This window comes from Podarcis gaigeae, assembly GCF_964106915.1.
Source record: "Podarcis gaigeae genome assembly, chromosome: 16".
Lineage (NCBI taxonomy): Eukaryota > Metazoa > Chordata > Lepidosauria > Squamata > Lacertidae > Podarcis > Podarcis gaigeae.
Window position 1 is genome coordinate 13,467,558 of NC_139693.1, and position 26,254 is coordinate 13,493,811.

At 47.2% G+C, this 26,254-nt stretch overlaps 1 protein-coding gene across 4 annotated transcripts in view; it reads left to right on the forward strand.

Annotated features, from left to right (window-relative positions):
- Positions 1–26,254, forward strand: part of CADM3 (cell adhesion molecule 3) — a 99,712-nt gene that overhangs the window by 57,443 nt on the left and 16,015 nt on the right. For 2 of the 4 annotated variants that reach the window (XM_083716332.1, XM_083716333.1), the window contains exons 2-8: positions 9,875–10,015; positions 13,844–13,996; positions 14,619–14,756; positions 14,995–15,165; positions 19,835–19,925; positions 21,636–21,805; positions 25,703–25,828. In XM_083716332.1, coding sequence (XP_083572458.1) covers positions 9,875–10,015; positions 13,844–13,996; positions 14,619–14,756; positions 14,995–15,165; positions 19,835–19,925; positions 21,636–21,805; positions 25,703–25,828 — 990 coding nt within the window. The remainder of the gene's footprint in view (positions 1–9,874; positions 10,016–13,843; positions 13,997–14,618; positions 14,757–14,994; positions 15,166–19,834; positions 19,926–21,635; positions 21,806–25,702; positions 25,829–26,254) is intronic. The other 2 variants (XM_083716334.1, XM_083716335.1) reach the window with 1 other exon arrangement.

The window sequence follows — 26,254 nt, forward strand, 5'->3', positions numbered from 1 at the left end:
CACACACACACATATACACACACTATATGTACAGTGGTACTTCGGGTTAAGTACTTAATTCGTTCCGGAGGTCCGTACTTAACCTGAAACTGTTCTTAACCTGAAGCACCACTTTAGCTAATGGGGCCTCCCCATGCAGCCGCGCCGCCAGAGCACGATTTCTGTTCTGATCCTGAAGCAAAGTTCTTAACCTGAAGCACTATTTCTGGGTTAGCGGCGTCTGTAACCTGAAGCGTATGTAACCTGAAGCATATGTAACCTGAGGTACCACTGTATATATGTTGGAAGCTACCAGAGTGTCTGGGGCAACCCTGTCAGATGGGCATGGTATAATAATAATAATAATAATTAATAATAATAATAATAATAATAGGGCATCCCTAATTTTCATTGGAGAAATTTTGGAAGGTATGTATACTGCAGCTACCTATGTTCTTAAGTAGGACACGCGGCCTATTTTCCAGCCTCCCCCTCCTTCCCTCCTGCTCCTTTGTCTCATGAGCAGGCGTCTGCTCCACTGCCCTTGGAGCGGAGCGAATCCATAGCATCTCGCCGCCTGCAGGGTGTCCACAGTTGCCTTGCAATCCCCAGGGAACAGCACTTGGACTGGCTCCAAAGCACTCTGCTTGCATTCCTTGTCAGGGGCAGCTGTTATCACATGCAAGCAGGTCCTGGCAGCCGTCGCCTCGGGCAGGACTCCGTTCCGGGCCTTGCCGGCATCTTAAGCCAAATGCTTTGTGATCCATTGCTCCATTCCCTTGGCATTTTTTCGTATGCTCTCCCCCCCCCCCCATGCCTCCAGTGCCAGACAGGCATGCAGTTTCCACAGGTCTCCAGTCGAAATCTCGTGACTGGGAGAAATGTAATCTGGAAGGGTTTGTTTTATTTTATTTTCTGAAGATATAATATTGGGTGGGGAGGGAAAGAAACATTATCAGATGACACTAACAGTGAAAACATTTGTTCAGTAAAAATATTCTATTCCTGACTAAAACCTATAAATTAATATAAGCAAACCCACAACCCTGAGATTATGAGTCTCATGCTCTTATCCTTCCGTCTACTATTTATCACATTCATATCCTGCCTTTCCTCCCAGGAGTTCAAGGTGGCATAAATGGTCTCCTGCTCACGTCTTTATTTTATCCTCACGACAACCCTGTGAGGTAGTTTAGGCTCAGAGACCATGGGTTGCATCCTGTGCTCAAACCCACAACCCTGAGATTAAGAGTCTCATGCTCTACCAACTGAGCTATCCATGGTAAAAAGGTCGCTAAAGGATCCCTGGATGGTTAAGTCCAGTCAAAGGCAACTATGGGGTTGTGGTGCTCATCTCGCTTTCAGGCTGAGGAAGCTGGCGTTTTTCCTCAGACCACTTTCTGGGTCATGTGGTCAGCATGACTAAACCACTTCTGGCGCAACGGGACACCGTGACGGAAACCAGAGTGCACGGAAACGCCGTTTACCTTCCCACCGCAGTGGTACCTATTTATCTACTTGCACTGGCGTGCTTTCGAACTGCTAGGTTGGCAGGAACTGGGACAGAGCAACGGGAGCTCAGTCTGTCTCAGGGATTCAAACTGCCGACCTTCCAACTGGCAAACCCAAGAGGCTCAGTGGTTTCGACCACATCCTGTATCCATGGTATCTTAACAGTGGCCAGGATAGACAACCAGATGGCCACAAGAAGCCTGCAGACAGGGCCATTTTGGTTGCAGAAAGGGCAAGAAGATGAAACCAGCTAACATGGGAGACTTTCTGAAGAAGGTCAATAGGGCCTGAGTGCTGGATCAGGCCAAAGGGGCCCCATCATAATGCAGATCCTGTTCTCCCAGTGGCTGACCAGATGCCACGATGAGGAGTCTGTGAGCAGGACACACACGCGTATCCTTGAGCCCAGGCCACTCAGCTACGCCCTCGGCTGCCGCATGTGTCTTTGTTTGCCTGTGACAGTTTCACCTCCCTTTGGGGCATCCTGCCTTTTGTTTTGTTTTATCTGTCCACGCTTGGTTGCTTTATGTCGCTATAGCAAAGAATAACAGCGATACAAATGGTGTTTTGTCGTGGTTTCAGACCATCAACCCCTGGGATTTTCTTGGCTGCCTGGGAAAAAAAATAAATTAAATCACAGTTGCTATTGTTCCTCCTCCTTTGCTATTTGCTGCATTGTTCCTCTCATTTGTTGCCTCCTTTTCTTCCTCTGGAGGTATTTTCCCAACCCACCCGCCCCACCAGCCCCCGGTTGTATTGATTTGGCCCCTCCCTCCTCCACATTGATTATGACTCCTCCACCCCTCCTTCTCTCCTTCTCTTTCACATTCTGCCCTTCCGGATCCGTGCTGGTCTTTTGCTGCTTCCCGGCATCATTAAAAAATCTCTCTCTCTGTTGTGCATGAGACACATTTTTGATCCAACCTCCAGTTGGTCAAGTTTATTCCAAGGGGGAAAGGCTGTTTCCATGCCTGACCCTCATTTAAAACCCACTAGGTTCTTATGTTCTTAAGCTCAGGATGTGAAATAAATAGAGGGTGAAACTTGGAGTGTGTTTTGGAAGAAAAAATCTGCTTATTTAAAATAACCATTTAAAGTTGTTGGTTATTGTTGTTTTCAAATGGCTTCTTTAAATAAGCTCCTTCTCTCTCTCCCACTCTACCCAGCCATTCCATAGTCCACCATCTATTTATTTCACATCCTGAGCTTAAGAATGTAAGACAAGCCCTGTTGGATCGGGGCAAAGGTGCCCCATCTCATCCAGTTTCCTGTTCTCACAGGGGCCAGCCAGGGGCCTATATGGGAAGCCCCCAAGCAGATCGTGAGCAGAAGAGCAACACTCTCCACTTGTGATTGTCGGCATGCAGAGGGCTGAGAGGCCAGCTGGCTAGCCCTGGCTGGGCCATCTCCTTCCAGCCGTCCTGCTGTGAAGACCATCACTTCTGCTCCGATGTAAATCAGCGACCCAGGCTTCAAAGCCAGGGCACACTATCAGCAGATCGAACTGCGCACACAGAATAGGCATGAGGCTTGTGGAAGCATACTATAACTACAGTTTTATTAATCATAAATCAGGACAAAGAAACATGTCGTCTCAGAGAGAACAGCTAAAAGCAAAAGCTATACTCACAACGGAAGTTCCCAGCATACTGTGCTGGAATGTAAACAGACATGTGACATGCAATAATTCCACACACCTGTTCCTTAAGGTGGAATGGAAATGTCAACAGTGATTCCCAGCAGCTGGTCTTCAGAGGCACATACTGCCTCCAACAGCCATATTGCCTGTACCCATTGATAGCAGCCTTATCCTCTCCAGTCCCAAGGACTGAAGGTGGGTGTAATTAATATATATCTGCACCAATATAATATATATTTTGGCTCCCCCTCCAAGCTATCCTGCTTTGGGGGAGTTACATTGAGCACTCCTTCCCTGTATAGATCCACATGTTCCTTATTGTTGGAAATAATTTATGATGATGTTGTTGTTGTTAACCTGCCTTTTCTTCCTACAAGAACTCAAGGCAGCTTACAGATGAAAATAACAACAGCTAAAACGATAAGGGGGAAATCATTAAAAACAATTACAGTTGTTCCTTAGTTCTGGAACACCTTGTGACTCGAACGTTTTGGCTCCCGAATGCCGCAAACCCGGGAGCGAGTGTTCGGGTTTGTGAATGTTTTTTGGGAAACCGAATGTCCGATGTGGCTTCTGTGGCTTCCAATTGAGTGCAGAAAGCTCCTGCAGCCAATCGGAAGCTACGCCTTGGTTTTTGAACATTTTCAGGACTTGAACTGACTTCCGGAACAGATTCTGTTCTAGAACCAAGGTATGACTGTAGTAGAATCATAGAGTCGGAAGGACCATGAGGATAAATCTTGCCCAACGCTCAACAATGCAGGGATATGCACCTGCCCCATCCGGGCAATGAACATGCAACCTTGGCATTATCAGCACTACGCTCCAACCCACTGAGATATCCAACTGAAGTGACTCCCAATGAATTCTATGGAACTAGAGTCAATGGGTAACCTCAGAATCTGCTTTACAGTGGTACCTCTGGTTGCGAACAGGCCCCATTTGCAACCTGAAAGGAACACAACCCACGTCTGTGCACGCACGGGTCACAATTCGCTGCTTCTGCACATGCGCATGATGTCATTTTGCGCGTCTGCACATGCGTGAGTGGCGAAACCCGGAAGCAACCCTTTCCAGCACTTCCGGGTTGCCACGGGACGCAACCTGAAAAAACGTATCATGAAGCAAATGTAACAAGAGGTATGACTGTATATGGAGTCAGATCCTTGGTCAGTCTAGCTCAGAGTTGTCTACACAATGACTGGCAGCAGCTAAGATCATGAGAAGAGCCTACTGGATCAAGCCAATGGCCCATCTGGTCCAGCATCCTGTTCTCACAGTGGCCAACCAGATGTCCCAGGCAGATGATTCAGTGGGGAACTCACAAGCAGGATCTGAGCACAAGAGCCTTCTCCCCTCTTGTGTTTTCTGGTATTCAGAAGCAACTGTGGAGCAGAGCATAGTCATCATGGCTTGGTATCCTTCGGTAGCCCTCTCCTCTGTGAGTTTGTCTAATCCTCTTTTAAAGCCATCTCGGTTGCTTGGTGGCCATCACTTCCTTCTGTGAGAGAGTTCCATAGTTTATGTGCTCCCTGGAGATGGAATCTGGGCCTTCTTGCATGGAAAGCAAATGCTCTGTCACTGAGCTTTTCCCTTTGCCATCAAAGATGCAGCAGCAAACAGCCAAAACCACCAAGGGAGCCATCCATTCTGTCCTATTGGGGGAAATAAAGCCCAGCATTATTCAACATGCTGGAACAGACCATCTGCTTGCTGCCCCCATTGCTGAGCAGCCCAGGTCCCCTCAGGCAGGCTGCTCACTGGAGGAGGTATAATGGGCTCCCTGCAATATATAGATATTCTCCATCCAAAGCACAGGCACTTTTTTTGGTCGTAAATAATAAAAACAGGTCCTGGGGCAGAGCACCTGAATGAGCTCTGCTCCTTTGCTCTGTCTCTCTCTGAAAACAAATGGTGCAGGTTTCCCCCCCACAATGCACCTGGGGTTTGGTTCATTTGCTCCCCCTTGACCCAGTTTCATACGGAACACGCTCCCCGGGTCCCCCTTGTCCCTTTTAGACGCAAGTCAAGAAGATTGACAGCCATGGGGCATTGGTGGCATCTTCCAAAGGGGGTGGAGAGGCACTGTTTTTCTTCGGAAGATGATATAAAGATCAATTCTTTTCCATGGCAACCAAAGAGCAGAGAAAAGGGGATGAGATTTGACAGCAGAAAATAGACTGGAGCCTGGTTGCATTTGGGCAAGGAGGATTAAACATTGGGCAGCAAAGATTCACTCAGCAGGGAGGAAGGGAAATCTGTCTATTTCAGTTTCTCTCTGTTCCCCATTTCTACAGTCCTAAGTTTAGTTCTCAACATCAGTTTATGATTTTTAAAAAAGTCATCGTGGAAATCCATCAGCGTTTTCATGCAAATTTCTCCATCACTTTACCCAACTTTGCCTATCTACACATTTTTGCAAAGGAAGTTCCACTGGTACAAAGCATTTGGGTACATTCTTCTTACTAGAGAGCGAGCATGGCATAGTGGTTAGTTTGTCGGTCTAGGACCTGGGTGACCAGAGTTCGAATCCCCACTCGGCCATGAATAGGGCTGCCATATTTCAAATACTGTAGTGTTTGAATTGGCAACCCTAGCCATGAAGCTCACTGGGTGGTCTTCAGCTAGTCACTTGCTCTCAGCCTCACCTACCTCCCATGGTTGTTGTGAGGATAAAATGGAGAGGAGAACTGTGCAAAAACCACACAGAGCTCCTTGGAGGAAGAGTAAACATAAATCATCATCCTGTGTGCATTCTGATGGGCCCAGGTACGCAGTGCTGAGCTGGAGAAGTGAATTGCAAAATTCGGAGAAGTGTGAATTTCAAAGAGGGGGTGCGTTTCAGTTTGTGTACTGTTTTGGGAAGTAGGGATTAGGTAGCTTTGCCTTTAAATGTGAACAGAATTGATTCTCTCTCCTTTCCCTACTGGGAGACGAGTTTATGGTTTCTAGTACAGGCTGTTTTCAAGGATTTAGGTGCTCTGTCTCGCTGTAGTTCCTCTGGCCCATCGCCCATAATTTACACATGGTTTATGAACCAGGCTGTCAAGAGTATGCTCATGTGTTGCAGCAGGGTAGAGAACTTTTGTTGGGCTGAGGGCCACCTTCCCTAGTGGACAGCCTTCCAGGGGCCATCTGCCCATGGTGGGCGGGGCCAGAGGTATAGATGGGCACAGGCACCGATCTGATTCTTACCTTCGTACAGAAAGTGACATTACACCCATGCAAAAGCCAGAGGTTTCTACAGACACACACACACACACCTCCAGCCTCCTTCCATATACTCCTCAACCCTCCTTATTTGAGCAGAAAACAACAACAACAATTATTTTATTATTTATACCCTGCCCATCTGACTGGGTGCACCAGCCACACATATAAACACCAAACGTCAAACATTAAAAAAGTCCCGATACAGATCTGCCATCAGATATCTTCTAAAAGCCAGATAGTTGTTTATTTCCTTGACATCTGATGGGAGGGCGTTCCACAAGGCGGGCACCACTACTGAGAAGGCCCTCTGCCTGGTTCCCTGTAATCTCACTTCTCGCATTGAGGGAAACACCAGAAGGCCCTCAGAGCTGGACCTTAGTTTTGAGCTGAATGAAAGGGGTGGAATGTATACAGGGCTGAAGCCATTTAGGGCTTTAAAGGTCAGCACCAACACTTTGAATTGTGCTTGGAAACATACCAGGAGTCAGTGTAGATCCTTTACGGCTAGTGTTATATGGAATTGACAAGAACACTACCTTGTCTCTGACGAGGTTCTGCTGCTGGGGTCATTGCCATGCTGGCTGGTTGCTTGACCATGAGCCAGTGAAGTCCACACTGGCAGGCCAGGCTCCAGGTTTTCCGAAACCCCAGACATGCTGTATCCAGGTCTGGGCACCACAGTTTAAAGAGGCTATTGACAAGCTGGAATGTGTGCAGAAGGAGATGACTGTGTGGAGAGGGCTGCAGAATTCATGTCCTGCTTGCCAGCCTCCAAAGAGGCATATGGCTGGCTGCTGGAGTGTGCCATGCCAACTTCTGAGGGAAGCAGTTTGATGGGGAAATGCTTTAGTGGTCAGAAGAACCTGTTTTGCATGCAGAAGGTCCCGGACACAATCCCTGGCATCAGTTGCCAGGGCTGGGGAAAGACCCCCGTCTAAAATCCTGGAGAGCTGCTGCCAGTCAGTGCTGCCAGGACTAAGCTAAATGGATCAAAGGCCTGACTGAATATAAGGCACCTTCCCGTGTTGGGAAGGGTCTGTAACTCAGTAGGCCATCTGCTTTGCGTGCAGAAGGGTGCCGGTTTCAATCGCCGAAATCTCCAAGTAAGGCTGGGAATGTTCCCTGCCTGAAACCCAGAGAGCTACTGCCAGCCAGTGTCAACAACACTGAGCTGGACAAACCAATAGCCCGGCTTGGGGTAAGGCAGCTTTCTGTGGGCTCCATGGGCTTTTTGGCATAGTTCAGCAGAGCTCTTGAGGCATCCTTACAAATCAGGATACCTGCTCAGGTACATTCCTGAATTGTTCCCAGGGCTGTATTAACCATTAAGCAAAATAAGCAGGTGCTCAGGGCATCAGAGGGAAGTGGGGGGGGGGCACCACAGAAATTTTCCATTGCCAGATTTTTAGCATTAATGGTCACCAGTGGCTCAGCTGAGCGTTCATTTTCTCAATTGAACTATATTTTTAAAATCCCAGCGGAGCAACTAGGCAACAAGGTGGGCTGGCTGCCTTATCACAACTAAGTATAGAAGCAGATGCATTGCATAAGATTAGTTTTGAGGACCTGATCAAAGACTATGTAATTGCGGGGGGGGGGGGGGGAATCAAATATAAATAAAGTGGAAGTCTACAAAAACAAACATTGTTTCCCACCTGACTGTAAGTTCCGTTTCATTTTGAAAAATAGAATTTTACTTTAGAATTTATTGTTGTTTATGTTTTGAATTAGATATACCGTACAGTATATGGGGGCTCCAAAATCTTTTAAGTGCTATGGGCCCTGAAAGGTCTTAATCCAGCCCTGACCGAAGTGATTTTGATGCTGCGGTCAATTGTGCCACAGCCATGTGCTGAAATGCCACTGCTGTGCATACTTTGGCTGCGTGGGGGAAGTGGACACAGGACAAGGGGCTGCTGTTTTGCCAGGCAGCTGAGGCTGTGCGCTAGGGGCAATTTTATTCTCCAGCCGTTTCTTGCCTGGGTTCTTTGGGCCGAGCAGAGGTGGGGAGGAACTTGGGGCCGTAACCCCGGCCAACCAGGCGGGATGGAATGTGCTTAGCGGAGACGCCCACAGAGCCCAGAGGCAACAGAGGCAACGAATTGAGAAGGGGAGCTGGCAACGAAAGCACATTCTTAAAATATGTTTTTTTACAGCTGCTGCTGATGGCTTAGCAAGGAAACTTCCAGTAAATTGCTCAAGGTCCTTCCCCCCCCCCCCAGGGAGGACCCAGCAGTGATGGGTCCTCAAAGAATCATAGAACTGTAGAATTGGAAGGGAACACAAGTCATCTAGTCTGCAGGAATCTTTTGCCTTGTGTGGGGCTGAAACCCACGACCCTGAGATTAAAAGTCTCCTGCTCCACTGACTGAGCCATCCCAACAGTATGCTGCTTAGCTGTTCTTCACTGGGGAATGTGCAGTGCAAGACAGGATATGCCATGGTGCAACTGCCAGAACCTGGACCTGGAGGCAGACATTGCTTCAGGTTTCTAGTCCTTAAGATGGTCAGGCAAGGCGTTAGAGTGGTTGGCCGGTGCATGGTGAAATCTTGGGAACTAAGTGGGGTTTCTTTCCATTGGAAAGGGGCCACTATTTATTTATTTGCAGCACTTACACACCATTGGCCCAGAGCAGCTTACAAAAATTGGCACTAAAAGAGTTCCCAGCCCATCAGGCTCGCAAATCTAAAAGAGACACAGCGCACAAGGAAGAAGGAATGGTGGGAAAGCAATCTCAAGCACAATTTTTGCCATCTGTCTGGGATTTTTGAGCTGTGGTTCCCTGCACTTCAGGGGGTTCGACTAGATGACTCTTGGGGTCCCATCCAACTCTACAATCCCATGATTGTGTGAGGAGGAGGAGGAGGAGGAGGAGGAGAAGAAGAAGAAGAAGAAGAAAAGGCGGAGGAGGAATAATCTGGCTTTGTTGCACACTATTCTGGCAACTAGCCCAGAGGCCCAAAGCCTCTAAAACAGGCTGCTGTTCTCCCTCTGCTTCGTGTTTCTTGACTGTTTGGCACCTTTGGGATCTTCCAAATGACCTGTTTACTGAGCATTCATCCTGACTTGCCGACACAAAGCTTGCAGGTGTGGTGAGGGGCTGGGAGGATGGTTGCTGTTTTAGTGAGCATTCATTCTGATTTCTGCATTTATTTCAACATCCTCTCTCTCTCTCTCTCTCTCTCTCTCTCTCTCTCTCTCTCTCTCTGTGTGTGTGTGTGTGTGTATAATCATTACCTCCACATTTGCTGGGTGTGGGTAGAACTGGCATGTGAAGGGAGATGGATTTTGTAAGCTTAGCTTTTCACTAACATGACAGTTTTCACTTGTGCAGGGGACTTAATTTGTATGGGGGAGACATTCTGTGATGTGAACTTTCTGCTGTAGCCCAAAGTGTTAGAGCCCCAGACACACCTCAGTGAGAACTAGGCTCTTGCATATGTTTATGTTGGTAGGTTGTTCAGCATCTCTCCCCCACCCCCCTTCTCTCCCCCCTTCTTATGTTCAACATCCCTCTTGATTTCCTGCAGGGAGCCAGCCGACGACGTCGGATGAAATTGTGGTCGCAGGCTCCAAGGTGCTCCTCCAGTGTGAAGTGGAAGACCCTGATGACTCCTCCCTACAGTGGTCCAATCCTGCTCAACAGACGCTCTACTTTGGGGAGAAACGAGGTAGAGAATCTGCATTCCATCAGGGTCTTGAGCTGGGCAGAAGGTGCCCGGAGCTGTCTTTGGCGATGGGTGCTGAATTTATTCATTGTTCTTGATTTGTGCTCTTTCTCAGTCCCCTTCCCACTAAAAGTCCCTATCCTTCCCTCTCCAAAGTGTTGCACAGTATTAAAACAGGCTACCTAATGGATAACAATTTAGGTCCCAAATATTCTCCATCCCTGCTGATGTTCCATCACCCTCAGAAGTGCAGGAAATGGGGATCTGGAAATTTGCTTCCCCCATAAGCAGTGATGCTCACCAACATGGATGGCCATTTTGAATACCCATGGCTGGGTGGAGTGTTATTGTGTTTGGGTTCTTATGCTCTTGCCGTGAGCATCCGGTTGACTACTGGGAGAACAGGATGATGCCCTAGTAGGACCATTGACCTGATCCTAGAACAAGGCTTTTCTTGCACTTCCCCACAGAGATGTACAGTTTTTAACATGCACATTTTGGGTTTTGTGACCCACCTGCTTTGCTGAATTCACATCACTCTGTTCCATTTTGGAGCGGTTTTGTGGGTTTTACAATTACACTTATTTTATCTGCCTTGAAATTGTATTTCCTACGTGCTGGAACCTACCCTGGGAGCTTGTGGCGGAGGGCGAGTAATAAATCTTTCAAATAAATAAATTTGAGAAACCACAATTAGTAATGAGCAAATGCCCCACTGGCTCGGTTTGAAATTAGACTATGCAAATAAAATGTTTATATATATATATATGTGGGTGGGTGGGTGGGCATATACTCTCCGCATCAGAAGGGACGCTGGTGGCGCTGTGGGTTAAACCACAGAGCCTAGGACTTGCTGATCAGAAGGTTGGCAGTTTGAATCCCCACCACGGGGTGAGCTCCCGTTGCTCGGTCCCTGCTCCTGCTAACCTAGCAGTTCGAAAGCACGTCAAAGTGCAAGTTGATAAATAGGTACCGCTCCGGCGGGAAGGTAAACGGCGTTTCCGTGCGCTGTTCTGGTTCGCCAGAAGCGGCTTAGTCATGCTGGCCACATGACCCAGAAGCTCAGCCAATAAAGCGAGATGAGCACTGTAACCCCAGAGTCGGGCACGACTGGACCTGATGGTCAGGGGTACCTTTACCTTTACCTTACTCTCCGCATCATCAGCCCAGTTCTGAGTTTGGACTCTGCTGCTGCCATAAGGAACCTGGCAAGGTCCTAATGCCTTCTTTGCAAAGCTTTCCCCCTCCCACAGCAGCAGGCAAGCTTGGAAATGTCATTTCCACTTAAGGCTGAGATTTGCAAGCATGAGGCCTCGGTAGTCAGGCAAGGCAGAAATTGTATTCATAACCTCTTAGCAAGGCATCCCCTGAAGGCGAAAACAGAGCTGGTGAATTACCAGAAACAGGAGGCAGAAAATAAGGACTGTCCTTGATAAGCAGGGAAGATTTTAGCTTATGTCCTTGGAACCTCAGTGAACCCAGGTAAATGATGCCGCACAGAGAACAGTGTTCCTCTAGAGCCCTCAAAGTCTGGGGAGAATCCATAAAACAGGCATGTGTATTTTCAGTCTCCTGCTCACCTGCGGCGATTCAGAATTGCCTCCAAATGACCAACACAGACACATATATTTTTTTTTTCCAGCTGGAAGGGAGTTGGTTCTCCCTGCCACAACTGAATATAAATTTTTCCGATAAAAATTTGGGTATTTCTCAGCCGAAAGAGCAGCACAAGCAGTCAAGAAGAGCAAGAGGAGATTTATCATATCAGCCTTTTTTCCTTCCTTTCCGAGCTGTCAATGTGTCACAAGCGCAACGCAATTTGTTTGCTTGTTTGCTGCTTATTGTTTTCCATAATTTATACCCTGCAACTTCAGCAGTCATTTTGTGCTAACCAATTCAGATAAAGCAAAAATACAGTATTTGGAATGTTAAATAAACACAAAAGGCCCAACTTGTTCCCCATGAGACTACAGCATTCACAATAAAAGTTTTTTTAAAAAGCAATTTTTTAAAGACCGAGAAAATGAAAATGCATTTGCTTAACACCTAAAAGATGATAATGTGAGTGCCAGGAGGAATAGGTCCATATATCTGATTCTCGTGATGAGCAAGCTGAAATTATATATTTAATGTCTAAGTAAGATAAATTTGCAACAGATCAAGTAGTCGGATTTGCTGTGGATGCCCCAGAGCTGAGGACAATGGAGCTAATCTGGTGAATTTTAGAGATGCTGTCATCTGAAATATGATTTATTGATTAAAAGCCCAGTCCTACATATCTGAGGGGGAAGTATATTGATTTTAATTCTGTAAATTGCAGGGCAGGAAAGCGCACATGCATGAACACGCTGCTAATAGTGTTTTAGTAGTAATTTTAAAACACTGTTGATAACTCACAATGTTAAAATGGAATTTTAAAACCGCTGGTCAGGACCATAAAAACAGAAGGGAGTAAAATGTGGAGATCAACAGGCTGTCTGGAAAAAAGAAACCTTTTGACTTGTTTTTTAAAAAGGGCAAAGAGTAAGGATTCTGTACCTCCCTGATTGGGAACCAGTGAACCTTCACATACCGTTGGACTACAACTCCCATCATGCCTGTGATCACTGGTTGATGGAAGTTGGAGTCCAACCATATTTGATGGCCACAGGTTCCCTGTCACATTATTGTCATTGAACAGCAGTATTGTGTAATGGTTAGAACGCTTTCATCTCTTAACATTTCAAAACTTGACTTCCTTCCCCCTCTTTCTGTGGTTCATTTCTTTAAAAAATAAAAATATTTTCTGCATATTCCAAAGAGGCACTTTCTTCCCTCCTCCAACTAAGTTGGAGTAGACCTACCTAGTGAAATTAATGCAGCCCATTGCCTCTGATGATAACCATTCTCAGTTATCTCATGTTATCGTGGTAGCTATGAAATTCTGTGGTGAGTAACTTAGAGACTACCATAGGCAATTATGACTACAACATTTCCAAGAGAGGAAGTTACTGAGAAACCACCTTTATAGCTTTTTTTCTGGATTTCATAGAAGCCTATTTGGGGCTTTAAATAGCTAATAATAATAATATATCAGGCTTTAAAAGTGTGGGAATGTTCAGGGATGCGGGAGAGGATATATTATTTAATTATAGTCTTTCCAACTTGTGTTAACAAGTTTCACAATTTAGCAGAGTAACATTCCCCTTTTAAACTTAAAGCGGATGCGTTTGCTCAGGCTCGCTAAAGCCTTTATAATAACTGTCCTGGTATTTTCCCCTTATTCCCTTATAAAAGATAAGACAAACCACAGTCTTTTATAAAAGTATAAAAAGAATTTACTCACGTTCTGTTCACAATCGGATCCCAGAAGGCAGACTTAGCTTAGAAAAGTAACATACACCTGGAAACTATCTCATAAGGAGACAGTTCCTGTCCTCTCTTGGCTGGAAGCCAAGAGAGAATCTTTGGCTAAGCAGATGTTGCTTCTTCGATCCATGTAGTCAAAAAAAGAGAAAGGTGGCTGCCCTGTGCTTTTGTCGTTACTTGCACAGGTGAGGCCACGCCCACCTCTAGTCACATGCAGAGGAAGTCTGTCCCAGCCCAGAAGGAAACAGGAAGTTTACCTGCTGGATGAACAAGCATTCCTCTCCATGTGTAAACATGTTCACCCTAGGAATGTTGTACTTGACTGCTCTTGTGTTTCACGTCCCACAAAAAGCAGAAAAAAGAAAGATAAGTTTCTCCAACAGGGCATCCTCAATTTCAGTATTAGAAACCATTACCATGTGCTTTTCTTAAAGCAACCTCACTCACCCATTTTGCAACGCTCCTTTTTCTCTGCTCTCCTAGCGCTGAGAGATCTCCGCATCCAGCTGGAGAGGTCCACGCCCAATGAGCTGACCATCAGTATCGACAATGCGACCCTGGCAGACGAGGGCGAGTACACCTGTTCCATTTTCACCATGCCTGTGAGGACCGCCAAGGCCATCGTCACTGTGCTGGGTGAGGCCAGGGGAGCAGGGAGGGGGTGGCAAGGCCGGTCAGTGCCAGAGGGTAGTGAAGGCAGGCAGGGGCCAGCATCCCCAAGCCTAGCAGAGGGCCTCCTACCCTAGCCGCACTCCTGCTTCCACTTCTCCCAGAGCATCCAGGAATTTCAGTGGCAGCATAAGGGAATTCTGAGTTTGCATGTCCTGTATCTTCCAGGTTAGGATGCCTCCTGGAGTGGGTGCTAAGTCTAGGGACACCCCCCAAAAATAATAATAATCATGGAGCTACTAAGGGACAGTGAAAAGAGAGCAGAGAGAGGAGGGTGGCTAGACCTGATGTGCAACCTCAAGGGTCCTTGGCTGAAAGGCTGCTGGGAGGTAGAAGCCAAAAGCACAGTCTGACTCTGGGAACTACAGAGGAGTTGCACCATAGAAATGCGAAATGATAGAGTGGTCCCGCTCCACTCCTGCAGAGAATTTCGGCCGTTGGTTGATTATGGTTTTTTTTTTTAACTAGACACTAAGCCTGTGTGTTACTGCCTTTCATCTCCAGTGTCTTGGAAGGTTGCTACATAGCTGAGGATTCTCCAACCAAGTCGCTAGTCCTCAGTGTCCCAGGTTTCTTTCCCTTCTCGCAGGAATCCCGCAGAAACCCCAGATCTCTGGCTACTCCGATCCTCTTAAAGAAGGAGACGTGGCCCAGCTGACGTGCTTCTCTTCCGGCAGCAAGCCGGCTGCTGAGCTCCGGTGGCATAAGGGGGACAAGCTGCTCTCAGGTATGAGGCCACGGGACAGCTCTGCCCCTCTGACAATTCGGGGTCCCCTGACCCCTGAATCAATCACTTAAAAGGTGGGTGGTTAATCACCCGTGGCGAGTCGAAAACTGCTTCCAGGCGACCTAGCCTGGATGAACCAAGGAACGATTCTTTCATTTGGTCGAGAATCCAAACTGTTCTCTTTGCCACAGTTCCCTGTGGCCACTGAGCCCTTCTTACTCCATCTTCCCCCAAACAGCTGAACCTTCAGAAGTGGAAGAAGATGCTAACGGGAAGACGTTCACGGTCACCAGCCGCGTAGAATTCACCGTCGGGAAAGAGGACAATGGCGTGGAGGTCACCTGCACAGTTGACCATGAGTCCCTGCAGAACTCCGACAAGTCCACCTCCCAGAAGCTAGCAGTCTTTTGTACGTGAGCTGTGGGCAATGGAGTGGGCGGGTGGGGGTCAAAGGAAATGAAGGTGGCCCAACCTGGTTGATGCTAGGACCCAGGAGTGGGGGACATAGCTCAGCGGGAGAGGATCTGCTTTGCGAGCAGCATGTCCCAGGTTCAATCCCTGGTACCTCAACAGTGTTGGGCAGTGGTTAGAGTGTTGGGCTTGTTGGGATACTGCCAGGGAGACAAAGGCCATCAGGCAGGCCTACGTTGTCTCCAGATGATCTCTCAGTCTCCTGTAGAACAGCATCAGTCAATTAGCGACACAAGCCTCAGACACATTCCAAGACTCATGCATGCCCTTTTCACACAGTTTCCACAACAGAAGATTCACCCAGAAGAGCATATTTACAGCTTTATTCAATGTTGGTCAGAACAAAAGAAAAGCATGACTGCTTGCATCCATGTCAAGGAAAACGCCAGAACAAAAGCTATATACAAAACAGAAACTCCCTGTGAGCACGAAGTAAGCAGGCTTGTGACACACAACAGCCTGTTCCCTTTTTATGGAGGAATGGAAATATTCTAACAGGGCTAAGATTAGATAAGATTAGAGTGGTTAAATTGCTGAGCTAAGATCTAGGGGACCAGGGTTCGAATCCCCACTTGCTGGTGAAGCTCTCTGGGTGATCTTGGGGGCCAGTCACTGCCTTTCAGCCTAACCTACTTCACAGGGTTGTTGATGGAGAGGGGGAGGAATGTGTGCACCGCTTGGAGAAAAGTTGGGGTGTAAAGGTATTAATAGATAACTAAAGAACAACAATCTGGGATGGGGAACCTGGTGTCCTTCAGAAGTTGTCGGACTCCAGCTTCCATCATTCTTAACCATCAATCCTCACCTTGCTGGCTGGGACTGATGGGAGCTGGAGTCCAGCAATATCTGGAGAGCCCAAAGGTACCCCAGCCCTGGCTTCTCCTGCCGCAACTATAGGAAACCTGGGGCCCTTTATACATTGCTGGACCACTGGCCATGCTGGTGAGGCAGATGGGAACTGGAGTCCTCTTCTGCCTTCTATACCAGAGAATTCAGTGCTTTTTCTTTTAGAAAAAAAAGGTGTGGTTACTCACCAGGAAGTAGTTACAGTTAAGCACCACGCTGGTGGAAAAAGGTGCCCATACCCTTGAGTACCCCCAGAAAAAAAGCACTGCCAGAGGTGGGAAATATTTTGCCCTCCAGATGTTTTTAGACTCCACAATGCTCATTTGTTTCTCTTGAGCATTGGTCATGCCAGCTGGGACTGTTGGGATTTGGGAGCCCGACAACATCTGAAGGTGTTCTGCGTTCCTCACCCCCAACTTGCAAAGATGTCAAGAAGCAGAGCTGGAAAAGGCCTTTTTCCTCACCCGAGATCTGGGCTACCAGCCTTGGTGGACCTAGAGAGCAAGGCCTTTTTTCAGATGGAACTTGACGGAACTCAATTCTTGCACGCCATTGCTACTCTAAGGAGGGAGGTGTTCAGGGTGAGTTCCGGCACCTCTTTTTCTGGAAAAACGGTACTGCTAGAAAGGGTTGAAGAGGATAATGAGGGACAAATGCATTTCTGTGAAAGGGGTCCCTTTTGCAGGCCAACCAGAAAGGTTATCAGCCTTCCTTGTACCAGAGAGAGAGAGAGAGAGAGAGAGAGAGAGAGAGAGAGAGAGACTTAATTGACTTTTGCAGCTCCTGTTCGTGCAGGGGCAGGGAGGACTACATTCCCCTCTAGGCAACCTTCAAGGTGTCACATGCCAGTGGTGGGCGGGGCCAGAGGGAAAACTAGGCGGAGCAATGAATGTAAGTTTCACCTTTGCACACTAGGCTAGTTTCTACACAAACACACCTCTCTGTCTTTCTTCTAGACCAATGTTTCCCAACCTTCGGGCTCCAGTTCCCATCATCCCTGACCACTGGTCTTACTAGCTAAGGATGATGGGAGTTGTAGTCCAGAAACAGCTGGAGACCCAAGGCTGGGAAACACTGTTCTAGACAAACAAGAGTGCAAGGAAGCGTTCCAGCCAGGGTTGTGCCTGGAGAGAGGGGTGCGGCTGGGGAGGGAGTGTGGCCTGCGGAGCGTCAAGAGGGCCCTCCTCTCTGTTGTTGTTGTTGTTACTATTATTATTATTTTCATATTTTATTGAAAGTATTACAGTGAGTTACCGGTAAATAGGAAAAGGAAAGGAAAGGGGGAAAGAAAAAGACTACATACAAAAAAATATATCAAAAAGCAGAGGAAAACAATAGCAATAAAATACAATTAAGGTTACAGAGCTATATAATATATATGTAAATGAATACGTTTATTGTTTCCCTCAGAAACATATTGATTCATGGGTCACTATGGTCCTCTCTATTAGTGGATCTGACTAAGCTTTTATTTGTGTTTTTGAGTTTCTTCATGGATTTAGGCCCTTGCTAGTTCCTCATCTCTGCTTCTGCTTTAAACGCCTTCTTCTCCTTGGGCCTTTTGCTCCTCAGATATTCATCTTCTTCTGAAATCTCATCTCTCATGCTCTAGTTATCTGTTCTGTCCTTATTATCTTGCTGCTCCATATGCCGGAAAGACTGTCATGCCATTGAGGCAACGGGCCTCTTCTATTTAGAGTATTAATCAAAACACTTTTCTCTCTCTCTCTAAAAACCCTTCCTTCATGGTCGTTCATGTATTTCCTCAGTTGGTATTTCCTCAATTGGTCTTTGGTGAATTGGAAGCTGTTCTGTTGCGCATATTAAGAACAGTAGGGTTTTTTAAAAAAATGTATTTGTGGTCAGTCTGGATGATGCTGTGATCCTGTATCCAGTGATGTTTAGAAACCAGCAGAAGAGTCTGATGAACCAGCCAAACCAGTTCCTTTGTTAAAGTAATGGCTTTGGCTGGCCAGAAGTACTGCCATTTACCATATCCAAAGTGGTTGCTCTGTTGCCATAGAGACAAATGGGTGGTTCTTTTCTCAGCTCACCTGGCTGGATGCTGCATCATCCTAGGATGGAGAGCATAGGCCAAGGGGGAGCTGTTTATGAGAAAGTTGTGTTTGAGAGCTGGGCTGATGCTAGAAGCTGGAGACACAGAGATACCCCCATGCTCTGTACTAGACCCAAGAGCTGGGACTTGGGGCTTCCCTGGAACGCTAATGGGGAAGAAAGCTCTGTTGGAGTGTTAATGCTGTGAGTCCCTCCATTCTATGCTCAGGTCGTATATATGTGTTAATAGAACCTTGTAGCAAAAAAGCAACACCATCTCTGTTGACTATCATTCCAAGGAACTGAACCCTAGGTAAGCAGAGGAACCCACAAAGTATCTTATCACTCAGAGACTGGGTTGTGCACTACAGTACTTTATATGTGTGTTTTTAATCTAGGTTTTACTGTGAAAACTCCCCGTTTTCACAATATTGCTCACCTAAACAGATAAATACCATTTTGGTCTGGATATAAGCCGCCCCCAGAGGAGGGCAACCAAAATGGTCAAAGGCCTGGAAACGATGCCTTATGAGGAACGGCTAAGGGAGCTGGGCATGTTTAGCCTGGAGAAGAGGAGGTTAAGGGGTGATATGATAGCCATGTTCAAATATATAAAAGAATGTCACATAGAGGAGGGAGAAAGGTTGTTTTCTGCTGCTCCAGAGAAGCGGACATGGAGCAATGGATCCAAACTACAAGAAAGAAGATTCCACCTAAACATTAGGAAGAACTTCCTGACAGTAAGAGCTGTTCGACAGTGGAATTTGCTTCCAAGGAGTGTGGTGGAGTCTCCTTCTTTGGAGGTCTTTAAGCAGAGGCTTGACAACCATATGTCAGGAGTGCTCTGATGGTGTTTCCTGCTTGGCAGGGGGTTGGACTCGATGGCCCTTGTGGTCTCTTCCAACTCTATGATTCTATGGTCCGCACTATACAGTGGTACCTCGGGTTACATACGCTTCAGGTTACAGACTCTGCTAACCCAGAAAAAGTGCTTCAGGTTAAGTACAGACCTCTGGAATGAATTAAGTACTTAACCCGAGGTACCACTGTATGTCTTCTCTATCTAGCAAAGCACAAGCAGTTGGTTAAACTCGGGTTTAATACAAGCCAGATTTGGGGGAGGAAATGCAGCCTATATTCAGACCAATATGGTAAAAATTAGAGGGCAACTGATTGGTAAAGGCTGAGCTAAGCATTTGGAAGTGGTAATGGCAGCCATCCCCTAGGAACAAGGGAAGCTGCCATAGAATAAGATAGACGGCTGGTCCATATAGCTTGATATTGTCTACAACACAGAGGGGGAACCTGTGGCCCTCCAGATGTTGAACTGCAACTCCCAGCATCCCTGGCCATGAAGGACCTGGGATAGCTCAGCCGCTGAAGCATGAGATGCAAAAGATTCCTGCATTGCAGGGGGTCGGCCTCGATGTCCCTCGTGGTCCCTTCCAACTCTACAACTCTGTGATTCTATGATGGTTGCTGGGGGGATCCTATAACATCTGGAGGGCCACAGGTTCCCCATCCCTGATCTACAATGACTGGTAGCAGTTCTCCAGGATTTCAGACAAGAGCCCTACCCGGGGATTGAACCTGGGACCTTCTGCATGCAAAACAGATGCTCCACCACCAAATCAAAGGTCAAAGGTGGATCTGGTTGTGACAATGACAGCGGTTTCCCTTCTTTCTTCCTCTGTCTCTCTCCCCAGACAAGCCAACAGCTGAAATCAAATCGTATCCCGACAGCCCACGAGAAGGACAAAATCTGAGGCTGCGCTGCGATGGACGAGGCAACCCAATGTTAGTCTCCTTCTCTCCTCTGATGCATAAACGGCAAAGAACCTCGTGTGCAGTGAAGGTTGGTCCATCAGGGCCTGTGTGCCAATGTCCCACCAACCTCAGTCTGCTCTGAGCCAGCCCCCACCTGCCTGCCTGTTTACTCACATCCAGTCCAGGGGTTGGCTTTGCCAGCCATCTTCCTCCTCCTTAGTCTGCTTTTATAGAACTCCGCAGAACCTCCAAGTGTCCCTATTTTCCAGGGACAGTCCTGGATTTACAGAAGCTTCTGATTTGATCCCGGAATGTCCCACTTCTCCTTAGGATGTCCCTATTTTCATCAGAGAAAAGTTGGCAGGTATGCAACCCCCAAGCCAAGGAGATAACTATACAACCTTCAGAAGACATTTGAAGGCAACCCTGTATAGGGAGGTTTGTTTAATGTCTTATTATGTTTTCCTATATGGTGGAAGCCACCAAGAGTGGCTGGGGCAACCCAGTCAGGGTGGTGGGGTATAATTATAATTATTGTTGAATAGGACATCCCTATTTTCATCAGAGAAATGTTGGAGGATATGACTCAGCAAGGGAAAAGGATTATAGGGGCAAAACCAAGGTGAGTTGGCTCCGCCTCTCCTTGGCTCTGGCTCCGCCTACTGTTGACCTCTTGGTCATACCAGTCCCAATGAATACTAGCCACTGCTCTTCACTTGATCACGTTATTCTGGCCCACCTCCTAGGTGGTTTACATCAGGGTCAAATGTGCTCTGCTTACTGATCATTAAACAATCAGTTAAATTTTATATCCCACCTTTTTGTCTGAGCAGCTCAAAGTGGCGTCAATGGTTCTCTCTCTCTCCTCTTTTAATCCCCACAACAACCTTGTGAGGTAGGTTAGGCCAGGAGGCAGTAACTGGCCCAGGCTCACCCAGTGAGCTCCATGGCTGAGTAGGGGATTCGAACCCTGGTCTCACAGGGCCACTCCAGCTTTTGCACCACACTTGCTCTCTAAATTGTCTTATCCTGTGTATACCACCCCATTAACAATGTCCTTTTGATCTTTTTAATGATTCAAAAAATTACTAAAAAGCAGACGAGAAGCTCTAAAATAAAATCATGAAAAACGACTCCAGCACAAAACTAGATAACTGAGCGGAAGCCACCAGGGAGAGCTGAAAACACCAGCAATGTTTAAATTATCTCAAGACGCCTAAGGTGGCACTGAGAAGAACAAAATGAGGCTACCTAGTGAGGCTGTTTCAAAGGGGCATCCCACACTGGGGGAGCTATTTCCAGAAAAGGTCCTTTTCTGGAGCCCATTGGGATTGGTAGAGCCAGAGCCAATGGCAGGCAGCACCAACTAGACTGTTTTGTCTCCATCCTCTTCCTCCCTGCTGAGTTTTTCAAGAGCAACCTGGAAACTGAGGGGGAGGAACCTTGCAGGCTGCGCCATCTCCTGATTGGTTGGAAGCAGAAAAGCAGACAGGTGGAGAGCAAACTGTGGTTGGTGGGGCAGTGTCCCCTCTGCCCGAATGGACCCGCCTCCACTGCTGGGCGCCAGTTGGTCCCAGCCAGACCTAGGCAAGAAGACGAGGCCTTGCTGTTTCACCGTGTGCCTAGAACAGCTTTGTATCCCCCAATAGACCGGGGCCTCCAGATCATTGAAGGGCGAAGTGCAACCCCTCTGATCTCAAGCTCTGCTGACTCTCACCAACTCTCTTCCCTCCCTCACAGCCCTCAGGAATACAAGTGGGAGAAGCAGGGAGCTCAGGCGCCCCTAGCTGAGGCCCAAGACAACATCCTCGTCTTCGACAGTTTGAACAAAAGCGACAGCGGGACCTACATCTGCTATGCCTCAAGCATTATGGGCATCTCCACGGCAATATACAACCTGAATGTTCATGGTGAGCATTGTTTCACGGCACCCTCTGCTGGTCGGAGGACTACATTCTTTGTGTTTCCCAGGATTGCTGGCCAGGGTGGGAACAGGTCTCATGGTCTCAGGAGGCTCTTCTTATATTTTTATAATAATACTCTTTTCTTCTCAGCCTAGAATGGGAAACAGCGTTAAATCATAGAATTGTAGGGTTGGGACCATGAGGATCATCTAGTCCAACCCCTGCAATGCAGGAACCTTTCGCCCAACATGGGGCTTGAACCCACGACCTGGAGATTAAGAGCCTCATGCTCTACCAAGCAAGCCTAGCTTATATATCTGAGTTTATAACACAGGGGGTCCATATATTTTTTACTGAACTTTTAAAACTATAAGAAAATGAAACATTTACAGAAGGCAAAATTAGAGAGAGGGGGATACTGGGGGTGGGGAGAAGTATTATGCAACATTAATGCAAGCATGGAGCACAAATATTCTTGAGGTCTAACAGCTACTTCTACATATTTTGAAAAGAAAATACCACAGTAATTGCCAACATGTTGAATTCGAAGGGAATCAAACGAAAATGTTAATCTCAATTTCCTTGCTGTCTTATCTTGTGCACACCATATGAATAGAGCATACCATGATAAGATAAAAATAAAGCATGGGTGTGTTGCATCTCGTGTGTGTGTGTGTGTGTGTGTGTGTGTACACACATACACATATGATTTGACATTATATAATCTCGAAATAAGCTTCATTAAAAATTCATCGGAAACAATGCAACGGCCATTAAAAATTAATCTGGAACAATGCAAAGGTACCTAATAAAATAACAAAACCACAACAGTTGACTCTGTTTGTCAGTTTGCTTAAAAGGCAGGAAAGCCTGATTCCTCGGAGGAAGGTGGGATACATAAAAAGTCTGTTGAAATGCAGTATTGATGGGGGGAATATGAGACAAGACTTTTTCTTTTTTGGAGCAAAGGGATTTGCGCATCTGGCATGTGTGTTTAGTGCCTCGACCAATTTCGCTCCATGCGACAATAACTGCTTGAGAGTGTGGCATCAGGAAGGAGGCCAAAGGTGGTTGTGCTCCCGAGGACGCATCAATCAAGTGCTCTCTGAAGTGTGTGTGTGTGTGTGTGTGTGTGTGTGTGATTTTTCTCCCTAAACGATTCCTGCACTATCAGACTCTGAACTGATTGCAGACTTCTTAGCAGCCCCAGCCCTGGTGTAGCATGGTGGCTAAATGGCTGTGCTAAGAATCAGGAAGTCCCTGGTTCAAATCCTGCCGTGGTATCTTAAGGCAAGCTGCAACCATTCGGACTCAGTCTCCCCATCTGCGTTATGGGCGGGGATCATAATGCTGACCAACCTTGTTGTAAGGAAGATGGCATGATTTCCACATTGCAGGAAGTTGGGCTAGATGACATTCGAGGTCCCTTCAAACTCTCTGCGATTCTATGATTCTGGGATAGCACGTGCAAAGTGCTTTGAACACATGGAAGCACCAAACTGTGCTGGCCCCCATATGCTGGAGCCAAATGTACTTTCTCTGCCTTGCCGGCACCTCGTCTGCTCACCCCACAGTTAGTCCTCCACCTTTAAAGGTCCACCGATTATGTCGCCATAGCAACCACTTAACCCCTTCACTCAGGCTGCTGTGTTGAGTGAGCATCTTCATTTCCAAATAATCCCCCATGGGTTCTGGGTGGGCACTTGATTGGCAGGAGCGGGGGGGGGGGAGGAGCCACCAGGGAGCCACCTGCTGAGGCATCTCAGCCGAGGATTTAGCTGTCTTATATTTAGGTCCATGGCCTGGCCTATCTTGCATCCATATCTTGCATGGCTGGTTTTCCAGATTCAGGAATAAGAATGGCTTTTCTTCTTCTTCTTCTACTTGGGTCACTTTATTGCTCTCTCCTGCAGGATGCTTGGTTGCTGCAGAAATAGTCATAGTTATTTACTTACTTATCATTGTTACTACTACTACTTTATTTAGGCAATTTATATACTACTGGCTACTACAGAAATATCACGTCAAACAAGTCATTGTTTTAATCACAATTATTTTAGGAAATTTATATGCTGCTTGCTATAGAAATATCACAAACTATTGTTGGTTATATATTTGTGTGTGTGTGTATATATGTTAATTATATATATATAATTAAATTTGTATACCACCCTTCGTCACAAGATCTCAGGGCACTTCACAGAATAAAATACAAGATAAAGAATTAAAGCAAAAACAACAAAACAATACTCCCCTGCTCCCATAGGTAAAGTAAGGTAAAGGTACCCCTGCCCGTACGGGCCAGTCTTGCCAGACTCTGGGGTTGTGCGCCCATCTCACTCAAGAGGCCAGGGGCCAGCGCTGTCCGGAGACACTTCCGGGTCACGTGGCCAGCGTGACATCGCTGCTCTGGCGAGCCAGAGCTGCACACGGAAACGCCATTTACCTTCCCGCTGGTAAGCGGTCCCTATTTATCTACTTGCACCCGAGGGTGCTTTCGAACTGCTAGGTTGGCAGGCGCTGGGACCGAGCAGCGGGAGCGCACCCCGCCGCAGGGATTCGAACCGCCGACCTTTCGATCGGCAAGTCCTAGGCGCTGAGGCTTTAACCCACAGCGCCACCTGCGTCCCCCTGCTCCCATAGACACATTTAAAAGGCTGTGGGATATTAATCAGCCAAAGGCCTGGTTGAAGAGGAATATTTTCACCTGGCACCTAAAAATATATAATGGAGGTGCCCGGTGAGCCTCCCAGGGGAGAGAATTCCACAAATGGGGAGCCACTACAGAAAAGGCCCCTTCTTATGTTGCCACCCTCCAGACCTCACATTCTTTAAGTACAAGTCCACCACAAACAAGGCGTTTTGGCAGAGTCTCCTGTTTTCATGTACTTGGGAGAAAACAGAGACCTATTGCTATGTGGGGCCTATTATTCAACTCAGTGGCGTAGCGTGGGTTGTCAGCACCCGGGGCAAGGCAAGTAATTTACGCCCCCTAACCCGTGGATTTGCGCCCCCTAACCCTAACCCCCAGATGTTGTGCCCGGTCCGGCCAGCCCCCCCTGCACCCCCCACGCTACGCCACTGATTCAACTACAGCTTTCAGTTGCCCTTCAACATGGTAATGATACATAAGAGAGAAAACATTAGGAACGTCAAACCAAAACCTTTCAAAAGCTTCAAGGTTATATGTGACGTTCATGGCTGAGTGGAGATTCGAACCCTTCTCTCCCAAGTCCTAGCCCTATGCTCTAAAGCACTACACGACACTGATACTGATTACATTGCATTGGTGTCTTATTTTTTAACCCCCACAAAAGTTACCAGATGCAATCCTGTATGTCTGGTGTTAGGGCAGGGATAGGCAACCTAAGGCCCGTGGGCCGGATGCAGCCCAATTGCCTTCTCAATCCGGCCCACAGACAGTCTGGGAATCAGCATGTTTTTACATGAGTAGAATGTGTCATTTTATTTAAAATGCATCTCTGGGTTATTAGTGGGGCATAGGAATTCGTTCATTTCCCCCCAAAAAAATATCGTCCGGCCCTTCCACATGGTCTGAGGGATGGTGGACCGGCCCACAGCTGAAAAAGGTTGCTGACCCCTGTGTTAGAGTAAAAAGGTGTGTCTTCAGCATCAGACAGAAACTATGTAATGAAGGTATGGAGGGCAGGGAATTTCCCTGTGGCCAGCATGGGGAGTATTTCATCTTCCCCTCTGTATATTCTGCTTTCTTCCTTTCTCCTGGCCTCATCCCTCTCCCGCTTCTGCCTCGACTGCTCTGGTTTGGGTGTTTGGAAGGAAAAGCCACTCAGTGAGATATGTGGATTTTCTCAGCCGCTTCTCAGCTAACTTTTTCTCAGCCAACTTTTTCTCCTTTCCCTTTTCTGCTTTCCCTCTGGATAGATGCAAGCCCCATGACCCACAGTGGGAGCACGTACCACGCCATCATTGGGGGAATAGTGGCTGTCATTGTCTTCCTGCTCCTTATCCTCCTCATTGTTCTGGGTCACTACCTGATCCGGCACAAAGGTAGGCTTCAACTCAAACCTGCACAAATGTTTTCTGGGTCTTGCAAACTGGGGCTGGGTAGACTGCAAGGGTTGACTGCGGCCCTCCAGGCATCTCTTATCTGGCCCTTGGGACTCCACATACCCTTCTCCAGCTGCATGCACACTCTGCTCAGGCTGCTCCCCTCGCCAGCCCTGCTTCACACCTTCCATGAGGGCTTTTGGAAATGTCTGAAATGTTGGCCTGGATAGGCAATAGAGAGGTGTGTTTGTTTGTGCGGAAACTAACCTACAGTACAAAGATTTTAAAAATTGCATTCGTTGCTCTGCCTACTTTGGCCTCTGACCCTGCCCACCAGTTGCATATGGCCCTCAAAGAGTTCTCCAGAAGGAAACGTGGCCCTTGGGCTCCAAATCTAGCTGGAGTTATTGGGAAAGGGGGTATTGA